Source organism: Apis dorsata, unplaced genomic scaffold, assembly GCF_000469605.1.
Source record: "Apis dorsata unplaced genomic scaffold, Apis dorsata 1.3 scaffold_88, whole genome shotgun sequence".
NCBI lineage: Eukaryota > Metazoa > Arthropoda > Insecta > Hymenoptera > Apidae > Apis > Apis dorsata.
Genome location: NW_006263386.1, coordinates 351,639 through 367,983, shown reverse-complemented (window position 1 = coordinate 367,983; position 16,345 = coordinate 351,639). Strand labels below are relative to the sequence as shown.

The 16,345-nt window shown below is 35.5% G+C and overlaps 1 protein-coding gene across 2 annotated transcripts in view; it reads right to left on the bottom strand.

Moving 5' to 3' along the window:
- Nucleotides 1-3,579: 3,579 nt before the first annotated feature.
- LOC102671018 (protein gooseberry-like) overlaps nucleotides 3,580-16,345 on the bottom strand; it is a 21,830-nt gene continuing 9,064 nt past the window's right edge. The window contains exons 2-6 of one of the 2 annotated variants that reach the window (XM_006611429.2): nucleotides 13,764-14,077; nucleotides 13,075-13,204; nucleotides 8,537-8,708; nucleotides 8,041-8,325; nucleotides 3,580-4,138 (exon numbers count right to left, since the gene is read on the bottom strand). In XM_006611429.2, the coding sequence (XP_006611492.1) occupies nucleotides 3,877-4,138; nucleotides 8,041-8,325; nucleotides 8,537-8,708; nucleotides 13,075-13,204; nucleotides 13,764-14,077 (1,163 nt within the window). In that variant the 3' untranslated portion in view covers nucleotides 3,580-3,876. The remainder of the gene's footprint in view (nucleotides 4,139-8,040; nucleotides 8,326-8,536; nucleotides 8,709-13,074; nucleotides 13,205-13,763; nucleotides 14,078-16,345) is intronic. The other variant, XM_006611430.2, reaches the window with a different exon arrangement.

Below are 16,345 nucleotides of genomic sequence, written 5' to 3'. Positions count from 1 at the left end.
ATGCCGAAAAAATATTCTTGAATTATTGTATAGAAAAATATCAAATAATGTAATTTAATATATTGTTTGCAACTTTTAACAAAATTAATCGAATTAAATACATATAAATCTATACATATTGCAATATAAAACAAAACGAAACAATAATATCATATGATATATTAATTATTGCAATTTTAAAATTGAAAATTGTTCTCCAAGAATGAAGCTATTTGTCAATAAACTATATAAATTTTATTGAAAATATTAAAACTTCTGGACAGAATCGTACACGTTTGTGAATTAGAATTTGAGCTTTCTCAGACCCCACATACAGCTTTTCATTCGAATCGTGATTCGCCATTGAATGGTCCCCGCCCCATACTCCATCCCCTTTGGGTGTGCCATAGGGTTGCTTAGCCGGCGGCCCCTTTGTGTCTCTGCGTTCTCACCCCCATTGGCAATCGTGGCCGATGTTCCGTTGGCCAATCTGTTGCTCCAAAATTCTTTCATCTACCTCGGATGTAATGCGGTAGGTCAAGGGCGGGGGAAAGTTCTCGTCGGCGAGGGCTCGTTTTAAGTCGAGCGTGAGAATTCAAAAATGGAAATTTCTATATCTTATAACGTGATTTATTAATTCTCAAATATCTCCATTATATTTCAAAGCCGAAATTTGTATAAAATATAAGCGAGAAAAATTTCATTTATCTTAAAAAATTGTCTTAATAAATTTACAACATCAATGTTCTTACATGCATATCTTGTGCATTGGAACAATTAAAATATTTATTTTCTCTGCGAAAAAATGTCATATAAAAAAAAAAATTACATATAATAGACATATATGAAAAGAAAAATTCATGTCAAATAGCTCTTAGAATCTAATAGACGACTACTAATCAAATTTTCAATCGAAAGAAAACACGTACAAAAAAAGATTACCCCAAGAAACAAACGTATCGATAAAATTAACAGATCTGCAAGCGTGTCGTTCCAGGTCGAAAGTTAAGAAGAATCGAGCGAATAGTTCTGCCACGTTACCTTTGTACAAACGAGGCAAAAAGTGGGAAGGCCGACCACCTACTTCGACTGCACAATGGGCCACAAATGCGTGGCGACAGGAGCAACAGATATACGGCAGGCTGATTGCTCGTTGTCGCTGGAACTCTCGATTGTCGGCTCTCCTTCTGCAGGGAGAAGTATTCCATTGCCGAAAGCTAGTGTCTCTGGCTATACCGAGAGTTGATCAACAATTGGCCTGGACGACCGAATCGGGACCAATCGGGGGCAGGTCGTTTTATTAAATGTAATTTAATGGCTACACCTACGCTATGGTGAATAAAATTAAGAAGAATAGAACATTTTGCTTATTCCAAGTTTTTGATACGATTTGTGAACGGATTTGTTGCCATGATAACTTAAAAATTGTTAATAACAACCGTATTTCTTTTTTCCTTTATTACATTTATTGATAAGCTATCACATTTGAAAATTTTAATTTTCTCTGTGCGTTCTTGTATAGGGATTGGAAAGATTCTCCTTCTTTCTCACGATTACGTAAAAATGCAGTAGAGTAAGGTAAATAAATCTATTTTGTTTTTTAAGAGTGAATCACAAGCACAAGAAAATGTTAAATATCTGGTGAATATAAAATATTTAATAATATATGATTTGTCGCAACTTTGAAATAATGACGTAAGTCTATATTACATATTAGAGAATTGAATAGAGGAATCAGGATAAGGATAATAGTATCAACAAAGTGAAAGTAATAAAATAATGAATCAACAATTCCTTTTAAATGTTCTTTTATTTTGCAACAATGAATTATATATTGGCAATTATAATTAATGAGTACAAGAATATTATGTGCATCGAATAAAGTCGTCTTCGTACATAATAACGGCAATTAACTGGCCAATTAAATCATCTAATCGATAAAGTCGTACTATTCAATAATAATCGTTTTCAATAGATATTTGACCATCTTTTAAAATACTTTATCTTATTAAAAAACAAATTTAATCAGTTTTTGACCATTCTCAATTTTTTCAAAGAGAGAAAAGGCAATTTTAAGGCACCTCGTAGTGACTCGATTAATTACCAATTACCACAATTTTTAACTATACAAAATAAAATCTAAAAATACAAAATTTAGAAATGTATGGAATTATAACAATATTTTATTGCATAATATACGCAATGTTTTTCTCATCGTCTCAGTTTCGAAAATCTTTTCGATTTTTTATAAGCAGTTTATTTACAACTATTTAAGTAATAGTTCAATAATAGTTCGTATCAATGCTGTCAAATGTCAAACAAAATTTGTATGATAATTTAATTTTTTTTATAATGATGGCTTAACATGTAGAAAGTGTAATGTAAATTCCTTCCATTAGGAATTTTTCTTTTTTTTTTTTTTCTTTCTTCAAATCCGTGGACAGCAATATGGTTACATAAATGTTAATAACTCTTTAGGATAATTGTTAGTGTCATTGGGCATAGATTTATTAATCATATAATAGGGATACTTAAATATGCACATGTTAATTAATGAAATATGATTTAAACTGTACAGAATAATGAATATACGTGAACCTTATTTAACAACAATAATAATTATCAACAAATTTTATGACTTCTTAATAACCAGTTCATTAAACAACTATATTTTTAATGATTTCGCAAAAAAAAAAACAATTTAAAGCACAATTGTTAATATACATATTTAAAAATGTAATATTAAGGCATAATCTTCTTAAGTATTTTATTAACGCCAAAAAATAATATGAATGACTTTCTATCATTCATAACATTCGAGTATTAATGAATAAATACAAGCCTCCAAAAATTAACGTTTTAAAATTCTTCTTCCGAAGAAAACAATAACTTTAAGGATCTAAAAGAAATTAAGATACCTTAAAATATAATTAACAGAAATTATACATACGCTTCATCTCTACAAGAAAAAAAAAAAAAAAGAAACGATAAAAACTTACAATAGATATACAATGAAATATTCATGCTATATACACATATTTGCATCTCATGGCAGCTTTAAAATTATAACTTTAAAAATTTTATAACTTTAAAAAAAGGAGCTTTTCAATTTCTCCAGAAACAATTTATAAATATAATATTTATATCACTCTATGATAATAGATAGCTCTTTATACCACCATTTCAAAGAAGCATTAATTATTATTTCTTTTTTCATGGTGTTTTATTGCTTCAATTTTAAAAGGATTGCAATACTTGTGAGATCTTGTGAGATCTGATAAAATTATATTTCTTCATTTATAAATAACAGTAAATGAATAAAGTACATCTACTTTATTTATCCATCGTTTCATAGAAAAATCATAAATAATTTCTCTTATTTTTCTTCAAAATAAGATTTTGATTTTAAAAATTATTTCTTAAAATATCTCAATTTTTTTTAAATAATATTCGAGAGTATCTCATAAATATCGCGATCATAATCTTCATAGAATTATAAATAAAACAGAATTAAATCAATGGTTTTCAACTTGTCTTTCAGAAAAATCATTGTTCTGATTCTTAATTAATTAATAATTTTTAGCACTTCTTCATATCAATATAATTATTTATATTGTCATATTCCACAGAAAGTGTCAAGCTCATCATCCCCTTGCTATATAAATTTTTTGTTAACCCAAAGACAATAATGCTGTTAGTCATATCATTGACATTAATCGAAATCTTTGTTAATTTTTCAAATTTTCCTTACCTTATACCACAAGAGAAAAGAGTCACAAATTACTCATAAATATTGACAAAGGAATATCGCAACTCGAAAAAGTTTGAAAAACACTTTAACCTAGATTAAATATCGATCTCGCCTTTCCCCCTCCGCCATCTTTTTAAGTCCACGGTTCAGTGAACTCTGCCACAGACTTGGGACTCTATACCACCCAAATAGGGATAACCACTCTTCGCCTCGCTGGGACTGTGAGGCGTCACGTGATGGTTTATCGCTGCAGGGGTAGGCACCCCCGAGGACGCGCCCTGAACCATACACGCGCTCATATTCGACGCCGTGGGGCTGACGCTGCCGCTCAGGCTGCCCAAATTCAAGTTGCTGGAAGTTAAATTGGAAGCCAGATTGCTGCTACCGTAGTGAGACGCGTTGAACAATCTGCAACAAGAAAAGAGGAGGTATGCAATTTCATTGGGTTCGTTTAAGGATAAACAGAGGTAGAGTCAATTCTATTATTCTGTTACGAAAAAGGAAGAAATATAAAAATTGTTAAAGTTAAATTAAACGGTTAAATAAAGATATAATAAAAATATTTGCATAATCGATTAATAATATAACAAATCCTCAAACTACATAATTTCATTTCAACCATCTTCAATTCTTTTTCTTTGTAATACACCTTGCATCGTCGTATTAAAAGAATCGTCTGGACGATGACTCTCTCGAATCAGTTTGGACGAGGTCGATTCATCGAGAGATCACCGATGCGGAAAACAAGCGTTTTACACCGAATGTAAAGCAACTACGACGACGAGACGAGGCCACGTTCGAGCAGGGAGCAGGGGGCAACCGTATCAAAGTATTAAAAACGCGGTGCAGTTCTGGCCGCGCATAACCTCAGGATGAAATTCTCTTTTCGTTTCTCGCGACGTTTCAAAGTAACCGCCGCGGCCACTTCTCCCTCGTTTCGCAGTGCAATCAAACCTCGCTGCTCGTTTGCAAACCGATACCGAGCGGGCACAAGCTTCACGCTCGCACACGTATACGCGGAGTACGAATCGTTTAGGGCGTGTCGAGGCTGCCAACAACCGATTTCAAAACGGAGTAGCGGCCCTTTTGACCGTTTCGGCACAGCAGCACCGGTTAAGGACCCCTAAAGCGTGCCGATGTTGGAACCATTTAATTCCTCTCCTCTTTCTTTCTCTCTCTCCTCCTCCCTCATCCTCCCTTATCCTCGTGCACCCCCTCTCCGCGTACCTCTTTCTTTTTTTTCCTTTCCCCCGTCCTTTCTCGTCCTCCCTTAATTCCTTCTTCGAAACCTTCCTTCTTGGCATCGTGGTGTGGCGGAAGCTCGAGGATTTATCGACTGTCCCCGTGCCCCGGTCTACGAATCTATTTTCCCCTTGGCCAACCATCATCCCACAAATCATGTTTATTTCTATGGAAGTGTTAATGAATTCCGACGAGGCTTAGCGGGAATGAATAATTTATAATCGACGATTGGTGAAATTAAGGGAGGTTTCTTAAGGGGGGTGGGGAGGTTTTTGATCGGAGGAGGAATATGGGATATTTATACTGGTGAGTTGAATCAAGGCTGGTTATCAGAGAGCAATAATTATCTCGAATATTTCTTTTCCAAGGATTGAACATTTTTATTTGTGAAATAAAAATAATTAATATCTACTCTCGAATGGAATGAAAAATGAACTTATTTGAGAAATGGATTATTTTCACAAGTTGATTTATTCGTGTTACGATAAACGTGAAATTATTTATTTGTAATGAGTATATAATTTAACATTTCTTTGTAATAATTAATTTATTGGTATCTTTGAATTTAATACTTGGTGATTAATTATATATAAATTTATCTCATTTAGCCATTAATAACTCTGGCAAATTGTAAATTCTGGTATATGTAAATTATCATAGAAATGTAATTCGTGTTACAAGTTGAATAGAAGTTTATTATAGTATATAAAATAGAATTTTCCATTGTTATGAAATGAAATATCTCATTTATTTAAACGAAATTAAATAAAAAAGCGAAACTTCAATTATTAATATCTTACCAAATCAATACCTTCGCTATCAAAACTCACTTATACCTTTCCTTAAAAAAAAAAGATAAAAAAATAAAAAATCTCGAAAATTTTAAGTGGTCCTAATTCGACGACCAGGGACCACATCATTTCCTTTTCCTTTTTTTCCCGAATCTCCCCGAAACCTCTTACACGATTAATATTCATTTCATGCCTCGCCGTTCTTTCGCTCTTTAAACATCCCAATTTCCTTTAAATTTCGCCAGAATTTCATCCCACATCATTGTCGCATAAAAATCCCTTCCAATCTTTTTCCAATCGGTAAATTAACCACCAAAATTTCCCACTTATACCTTCAATCCCACCGACACGACACAACAACGACGATCAAATTTATCGTAAAAAAAACCCGCTGGTGATTATTGCGCGCGTAAGAACGGAATCCATAAAACGCATGCGCGTTAAGCGCGCCGCGCCTCGCCGCGAAATTCAAACGACGGTAATATCGTCCGAGTCGAATCGCGTGGCGCAATCTCGCCCAATGAGATTTTCATGCCTGTGCAAGTATCGAGGAGCCGATAAAATGGATGAGAAACGTTCGTTGTAATGAAAGAATTTGTAGCAACCGAAAATCCGTGGCGGTCGAGGTCGTATTCCGCTTCCGGGGTGAAGGAGAAGGCCACGAAGTCTCCTCCCCGGTTAAAGCTGGATCATCGGCGAAGATCAAGACCCGCGTTGGATTATTAGCCGGTAGCGTTTCATTACGGGGGCCGAAGAAGCAACATAATTGAGGACCACACAGAAAACGTGTTGGTGGGGTCTCGACTGCCTCATCGCGCCGACCAAACGGCTCTCTCTCTTTCTCTCTCTTTTTCTCCTTTCTTTCTTCTTTTTTACTCTTTCGTCTCACCTGTTCCATCTTTTCAAGCTTTCTCTTTATCCTCGCTGCTTTTTCCTGCTTTTTCTGGAGAGATATATCTCTTTCGGGATTCGTTGAGAAGACTTAAAATTCGCATAGTTGGAAAGAAATGGAATTCGATGAAATTTTTTTGTAGAGATATTTCTTCAATACGTATCGCGATCAAATGGGGAACGAAAATGAAAATTATTGTAATAAACAGTTATGTATAATAAACAGAAATATATTGGCATTATAAAAATTAATATGATAATATGTAGAGTATTTCTTTAATGAAAAATAAAATAGAAAAAAAAGAAATGATGGTAATATAGCTCAGTGATTAATTATAATATTTTTATATTCGTTTCAATTTATTTTAAACAGATTAATTTGATAAAAATTAAATGATGACAATTTTAACTTAAAATCTAATTTATATATATTCAATTGAAATTTTTCTTAAGGTTTCTATTATCGTAATAAATTATTACACATGCTCATAAAGATTTCGAAATTTTTCATTAATTCTTTAATGAAATGCATTTAAATCGCGATATGCGAAAAGATAATTCGTCGATTCTCTAAAATTTAACAAAAAAAAAAGAAATTAAAAAGCAATCGCTCAGTTCAATTTTCGTTTCTCTCTATTTCCCAGATTCCACTTTCAATTTCTCACTACTTCTCCTAAGACTTTCGTCGTTTGCGGTCTGCGTTGCAGCGAATTGGCCTCTGCACTCGGCGTGTAACAGCACGCTGCAGCAGGCGAGCATTTCGCCAACCTGTTATTACGCCACAATGGCTGAATTAATTGTTCGAAACACCCCGTGAGCACAAGCTGCTCCGCTCTTTCTCCCGGATTTCTTCCCTTTTTTCTGCTACGCTTTCCCCTCCGCCAGTTTTAAACGTCCGGGATAATGTATCTTTACCCCGACAACGTGTACTTTGCTTCGATAGTGGACCTCGTGGGGGGTCCTTCTTCCTCTTTAGCTTTTAAGTTTTGCAAAATGAGAATTAGCGGAATGACGCGAAATTTCACGAAATCAGGATCTCTTATTAAAGTTATTCGCGAATTAAAAAAAGTTTGAAATCGATATTTTTGAAATTAGAAAATTTAATAATACATAAATTGTATCCTCTCATCGATGATTATTCAAAAATTTTTAATTTGAATTCACATGTTTAACAAAAAAAAAAAAAAAAATGGTAGAATTAAGATTCGTTTCCATCTAGAAAATCGCGTGATTATTTTGATTGAATATAGAAATTATTTCGAGCAAACTACACTAAATCACAGGATGAATGATTACATAAATGATTGATTCAATGAGAATTCAAGTTGGCAGGATTTCAGCCTCGTTTTGATCTTTGATAAAAATCTTTGATAAATATTAACTTACCCATAATTCTCGGCAGTCGGTCTTGGCCACTGTTGCTGAGCAGCATAGTAATTCTCGCTATAGTTGTAATGCTGAGGATAGCCAGCCGTGGTTGCTGCGGCCGCAGCCACCGATGCTTGCCCATAGCTCTGATAACTTTCAGCACTGCTACCGTAGTGCTGTGTTTGAAAGGATTGCAAGCTCATTGTGTTGAAAGCGTTTAATTGTTGACTGTTCAATTGTTTGCGAAGCCTGGCTCGCCTGTTGCTGAACCACACTTGAACACGTGCTTCGGTCAAATTTGTTCTGGAAATAACAATAAGATCGAGATTCTGGATTAATCACTTTATTAAATTAATTAAATTTATTAAATTGTTAAAGGAAACAAATTGGACAAATATATTTTGCATTCTTATCTTTCCTCTCTCTTCCCCCCATCCCCTTTTTTTTTTATTAAATCTCTAAGAAATTCTCTTGTTCGACGTTTACATTTTAAAATGCAAAAAAATATAATTACTTTTGCGCCAATTCTTCCCTGGTGTACACATCGGGATATTGCGTTCGATGAAAAGCTGCTTCGAGTTGTTCCAATTGTTCACCGGTGAACGTAGTCCTGCTTCTACGTTGCTTCCTCTTCAAAGCTATCCCCGGTTCACTCTCTGTATCCGAATCGTCACCGCTACTTCCACCTGAAAAACAGTATATATAACGAACATTATATTACATATATTAAAACCTTATGTACGAAAAAATCCAATATCTAGAATAAAACAATTCCATAAAGCTTTCTATTTAAAACTCTTGAAAAGCTTTTCAAACCGAACGCACAATATCCGAGAATACTTTAAAGGATTGACTCATCGAGGAGGGGGAAAAAAAAACTTCTCAAATGAGCGCACTCGACAGATGTATATAAACTTTACATCTTTCGCGACGACAATAAACAAATCGTTCCCGCGTTATTATTCGGCCGCCCCCGTCCAAGCGAAATTAATTATAGAAACCGGCTGTGCGTTTCCTTCGCCCGCGCGAGTGTGGAAAGGAGGAATTGGAAATTCCACGGAACAAACGTCCGTGTATCGAAGAACGTATCTCTTATCGACGAGGGGAATCGACAAGTAAGGTAAGGTCGAAGAGATATCGTGGATAGATGTTACGGAGCACGCTTCTTAATAGCGGTAAGATGGTCTCCCAGTCCCAGCACGTGCTGCACGTCAGATACCGAAGATAGGAAGCGAGTCGTTCACGCCCACAGTTCACACGCCGGACTCTGCAACCCACCATTAAGGCCCTCCTGATTACAGCCGTGCCAGCCGAACCTATACTAAACTAAAACACCGGAGAAATTAGGGTCCGCCGCGAAGAAATTAAGTTCTTTGACATGTCCCGTCCCACCCGAGCTAAACGAAAGCCTGTCCAACACGGGGATCCGTTGCCTTGTCTCTTGGCAACGCGGGCACCGTACCGGAAATCTCTTCTTCTTTCGTCCATCCAATCGAGTTTGAGTTTTACGACAACGTAATTGCGAACGCGCCTGCTCTGACGTTAATTTCTTCGTCTTCCTCTGTGCTCCTTGGTTTGGAGCAGGTTAGGTTAGGTTAGAAAACTTAGGGGTAAAAATTCTTTTCGCCACACGTGATTGAAAGGAAAGGAAAGAAAGGAAAGAGAAGTTTAAGATCGTTGGAAATTTGAATTTAATCCATATAAATATTTTAATTTTTTAGCCTGTTATATAATTATATTCTATAATTAATTGAATTTAAAGATATTATAGTTCGATAAATTGAATATGTGATAAAAATGAAATTTGCAAGATAGAAGAATTTATTATTCTAATTTATATTCTGTGTATATTTATCTTAAAGAGTTGACGTAATTTAATATCCAATTAGAAACGATGTCAATAAAATTGATAAACTTTCAAATAATTCTCTCTTAAAGATAAAAATACAGAAATACTCAAAACCGAAATTTCTTTAAGTCATGATTAGAATTTATCGTTGATTATACCCGCATTTTTGCGTAATAATTCCCTCTTGACTCCGCATAGGCAATTTATGCGTCGATTCCTGAATTAAGTCGATCGATCGACGGGAACGAACGTCTAAATCAATAGCACCTGCGCGAACGTCAGCTCGAATTCATGAAGTTGAACGCCGCGAAGTGCACGGCGGTTTCTTCGAGATTAAAGACCTCGCCGCGGCCGTAAATCCTCGTGACGGTTTGAGCAGAACATCTAACCATTTCTCGAAGCCTTCACGCTTTCCACAACCAGTCAACGCTCGCCTATATCGCGGTTTCGTTCGACAAATAACAGAAAACGTCTTGATTGTTCGCGCTTCATTGTTTGCCCAATCTGTTCGCATCATTCTTTTTTATCATTGATTAAAATTCTCGTCATATGAACAACAAGATCGAATTATATGCATTTTTTGAAATGTTTCTTTATTGCTATATAAAATTCAATTATTTATCACGATATAATCATGATCTAATTAGAAATTAATAATCTAGATTATGTTATATACGTATTCATTTTCAAAATTCATAATCAAAAATCTGTTTGATCAATCGAAAATTATGAATTTATACGTCATAATAATCATAAAAAAGAAAATCTACTCTAAAATTGCATAACATTCCACGAAATCAATTAATACCAATCCATTAATCGATTCATTTTCGTTAAACAAACGAAGAAAGAACCAAAATTCTCGTCACACGTTTCAAAATTCGTCCATTCGTATACGAAAGAAATATCGTTACGAGATTTACGACAACCGACTGTCAGACAATGCACAATGCACAGACAAGGGAACCGCAAAGGGTGAATCGTCCAAAAAACCATGTAAACAATTACTGGTCGAGATGGACAGTTATTATCATTATCCCTGACAGTTTCGCCCGACTACCAAGATCAGCGGAACGTCTAAATCAATAGAGGCCGAGCCCCGTTGTTCCTCGAAAGAAAACGGCAGGCTTGCCATGGTGTTGGCGGTTTGTAAGATTAGAGGCAGCCGGATACGGAGCACGAGAGACCACACGCCGCGTGTGTACGCGTTCTTCCACCTCGTGTCCTCTCCTTCCGCTCCTGCGCTCTCCCGCCCGACCTTCTACCTTTTTACCTTCTCTTCTGGCGCGGTTTTTTGCGCGCCCGCCACCTTCTTCCTTTTTTTTTTTTCTTTTTTTCTTTTTTAGCTTTCGGTTTTGTATTAACTTCGTTTCGTTTCTAACGAGGACGACGAGTTAAAAAAGTGCTCGGGTCGAGAGTTTGCATACATGATTCCGTTTAAAAGGCATTTGAATCATGGAAACGATTGCGAGAAGAGATAGAGGCAGATATTATATACACTTGTAATAAGTTTAATAACGAAAATAATTATTAAGAATTAAGGATTAAGGAAAAGAAATAATCGATGAAAGTATTTTATGTAATTAATAATGATTATTGAGTCGATAAATCTTTATCTCAATGAAAAAAAAATATGATTGTTTCTGCCAAGTGTAAACGATAAAACATACGATTTATTAGTTTACTTGATGTTTTTTTAAACATCATAATTACTTTTTGATTTTTTCGAACTTCAGAGACGAATATCTTTATCAAAAAAAAAAGAAAGAAAGAAAAAAAAGAAACTGTGTTTGCATTATCGATTCCATTATCAACCATTCAAATTGAAAATATCACAATTATCATTAGCATCGACAAATTAATTTAATCCATGAGGCGCGGATTATCCAGCACAACGCAAGAGAAGAATTGATTCGCCTGATGAGGAATACACACCGAGATTATTCCTTAATAAGGAAGCGCAATTGTAGCCGGCCCATTATACCTCCTATAATTTTATTCCAAGGAAAATATGATCGTGAGAATACAAACTTCGCTAAATCATGCAACATTTCACTTAGAAGACACCTTATTCCAGATTCCATTTCCAAACTACGAGACTTGTTGTACAACGTAATTTCAGGGACGAAAATGAAGATTTGTTCGTTTGTTACGGGATGGCGCGAACCGATCAACAGGTAGAGAGGTTCCAAGGGGTTCTTGCATCGGGGTTGCAATTCCAGGCGTACATCTAATCAAAACTAAATCTTCCCGACAAGGTAATAAACTCGACACATCTACGCGCCACGGGACGCCTAATATTTCTTCGTGAGGTTCACCGCGCCAATAAATAAAAAAGGAAGGAACTCCCTTTACGTCCGCCGGCCGGACCTATATTCCTGTTAATAATCTCTTCCTGCCTCCCCCTCCCCTCCCCTCCTCCCTTCGAAACTATTCAAACTTCGAACGAGCAAAAGTTTCGCGATGAATAGATTTATCCAATGATATTCATCACGGTGATTTCCTCCATCCACGGTGTGGATGGGGAAAGTTTTTGGTGGTTTTCGCTATTTTTGATTCGGTATAAAATATTTATACGATTGTTATTCACCCTCTATCGTTATACTTTATATCGTTCGTTTGCATTCGTTTCTTTTTTTTTTTTAATGGACAAGATTGGAATCGTTCTTTCGAAATTGTGTTCTTTCAAAAATCACTCGTCCTGGGCTTTAGGGGTTTTTATTGTGCAATTTATATACGTAAGAGGTATATCGTAATAATTACGAAAAAAAATTACAACTTGCTCGAATCGCGTTACTTTTTTCACCCAATCAAAAATATTACCAATAAGTATACCCGTGCGTGTCATTTATCGTTCCGGTCACATTAACTCGATTAATATAGAGGCGCAGTGTAATCACGCTTATCGCTTCAACTCGCCTCAAACGTTTCATTTACGTCGATCTACTGGTTTACGCGGTGCTAAAAACGATGAGTTTTGCACGTATCAATCGTGAACATCTCTATCGGTTTCCCTGAGTTAATCATTTCTTATCGATCTTTTTCTTTGAGAAGAATTCTATGGAAAGCGGTAAAAGGACTCGAGATCGAAAAAATTAGAAATATCGATACGAATTTCTATCAATATAAATCGTATAATGGTAAAATTATGAAAATAAATTTGTGAAAATTTAATTTTAGAGAAAGATGATAAGAAGACTCACCGAGTATCCCGTCGATGGAATGATTTCGTCGAGGATCATCCCCGGGACGTGTCTGATTCGTGGGGCCACGAAGAAGCCTCGAGATACTGGAAACTGACGGTGCTGACGCTTTGTCACAGATACCATCCTGCTGGCAGAACCACGTTGGACCAGTTAGTATACTAATGGAAATTAATCAAACTTTATTTTCTTATTTTTCATTCAATCTCCAATGATCACACTTTAAAATTTATAATTTATAATTTAATATTATTTAATTACTATAAGAAAATTAAAGTTTTATATAAATTAAAGTATATATCTTCAAAAAGAATATTATTATTAAATTCAATGTATGAGGAAAACAGAAGTGGAAGACCCCTTTTTGAAAATTTCTAGCTTCTAGTATTACTTATATGATTAATGCTAACTTTTGATTTATCGCAAGTGATTTATCTTGTAGTTGCTTAATCCAGCTCAATATATTTACATGTCATTATTACTTATGATTTCTCCTGTCCAAAAGTTCCATTATATCATTAGACAATGCAGATGCTTACGCAAAATTTAAATATCTATGCGATAATTTAATATACAAAAAAAATAAGACAAATTGGAGCTTCGTTTCTTTTCGTAGGATTCATATAAATTTCTGATCAATTTGCATAAACATTTGCAATCCATTTATCATACAGACATTATCAACAGACCTTTATCAATTTCTCACGAATCTCCCAGCTGAATATCCCAGGATTTTGTCTCTTCATATCCTCGATTCTCGCCTCGACTTCCGGCGTGGCGACTCGTGGTTTGCTACCACCTATCACACCGGGCCTTATCGATCCTGTTTCTTGATAACGATTCAAGATCTTCGACACACACCCATGCGAGACTCTCAATTGTCTAGAGATCACGCACGGTCTAACCCCGGCTGCCGCCATTTCTACGATTTTTAAACGAATGTGATTTGGCAATGGACGGCCATTGATGAAAACCCCTCCAAGTTGATTCACACGACCTTGTCCTGGAAGAAAAAGAAAGAGAATGAAGAATTCACATTGATATTGAGAAACGTGAGAATTAGCGTGGATGGAAAGTGTATTAACCTTACGAATTATGAAATTATATATGACTTTCAAAAGGAAATGGTTGTGAATTAATGCATGTGTTAGATACACACGGGATTACATTTTCTTAAATTTTTGAATTCGATATTAAAAATTATTTAACACGCATAATTGAACGTGGAAAAAATGGAATTTTTCTCGTGCAAGATTTCTGGTGATTCTTGGAAGGCATTTAAAATAATTTAACTTTAAAGATTTTTAGTTAAGACATCGTTACGAGTTTCTTAAGAGACTTAAAGATGTCTTACAAATAGGTAATTATTTTTGTGTTGTATAATTATTATTAATTATATTGCTATATGTCTTCATGTATACAGTCAATAGGATAGTCTCTCTTGTTTGAAATATTCTGATTTGTGATACGACATATTTAAGATGTCCATATAATGTCCCCATGCCTATCTACCTCCGTGTAAATTATTGCATCTCTTCTCTTAAGTATTGAAAGTATTTTCATCTGGAGAAAAGAACTTCCAAGAATCAATAAAGAACAAATATTTTGATACGGAATAGTTAGCACATTAAAGGTGAATGCTTATTTAATAAAATGATGTGCTAATTTTTTTTTTGCTTTACATCAATCAAAACTTTAATGCAAAAAATTCTTTTTTGCTCGTGCGAAAGAAAACTAAAGAATAATAATTAAACTTCGAGATTAATTAAATTTAATATCCTAATAACTCGATATTTCATTTCGAAGAAGCGAAAAGATTAAAATTGAACCGATGTTCCGTTAATTAGAGTATGGAAAGGCTCGTACAAGTAGCACCATTCGAAAATCATCCGGCGTACGTTTCTGTAACATGTGTTAATTAATTTCCCTCACGGTCCTCGTCAATTTGTATATTCACCGTAAATTTGCATTAAAACGAAAAACGACTGTCGCCGCAACAAGCAAATGGCCACGACTTACTACATCGCGATATAAAGTTTACGACGCGCTCCGGTAATTGGATGCGATAAAGAACCATTGTTTCAAACGCATTGCTCGAGGGGGTGCAAGAGTTCTCGTAAGTCTTCCCGTCTATAACGTCTTATTTCTTAGAGTAATCCTAGACGAAACGTTGAACTCTATGTCCGTGTCCGTGGATATTTTATCCGCTATCCGTCTCTCCAATCCTGTGATAAGAAAAGATGGATATTGCAAGTGATTAACTTAACGATTCGAAACCTACAATAGCATAGTTACTAGGGTGGAACGAACTGGCAAAATTCTTTTTTTCCTAATCACTACTTTTCTAAGTCTCTTTTGTACATTTAAATCGGAATTTGATCTATAGGTTTCTTTTCAAGAATTATTGCAAAATAATTAAACAAAATTTCATTGATTTTATTAAATTTTTTTATTAGTAAGTCAAAATAATTTAACTTTAACTTTCAACGAATAATGTTTTTTATTACTCAAAATTAGCAAGTGGTATTTTGTATAATTAAAATTAAGCAAAAAGTCAATTCAATCAAAAGTATGATTTAGAGATATATACGATGAAGATTATTCTACAAACTATAAATAATCCAATAAGTCGAAATCAGATTCATTCCATATAACTCGCAAAATCTATCTTACACAATCACTAGAAGACATAATAATAGATCAATATCTACCAACATCGATCTGAGAAAAAAAAAACCTCTCTTCCAATTTCAATGGTGGAAAAAGAGAAAAAGAAATAGGCAATCGTGGAGAGAGAGAGAGCGAGGCTAACGACTCGCTAAAAATTGATAATCATCGTAGTAATGGGCCTGTCGTTACACCGAGGTCCACCATCGGTAACACCTGCTACGAAAAACTTCTGCTAATTACCACGGCATAATTCAAAAAGGCAGCACCCCACCAGCGCCTCCATCGGCCGTTTCGTGGTGCCGCCAAAGTAGTCCCGTTTCGTCATTCATCAACTCCGCGAGATTTACATCCCCCACCCCTTCGGGCCCCGTATGGCCCGTAAGGACATATCCACAAGCGCGTGCAACGCACACACCGCACACTTAGGCGGTATCGTCGCGTACGTACCGGCCCTCGGACACCTCTCATGACGTCAGTCAGGCCGCGGGGCCCGACGGGATTACAGGCAAGATCAAAAGGCGCCGACCGCCGCCGCCGACTCGATCTCTCTCTCCCTCTCTTTCTCGCTCTTCGCTCGCTTCTCCTCTTCGTCGAGTCGTGA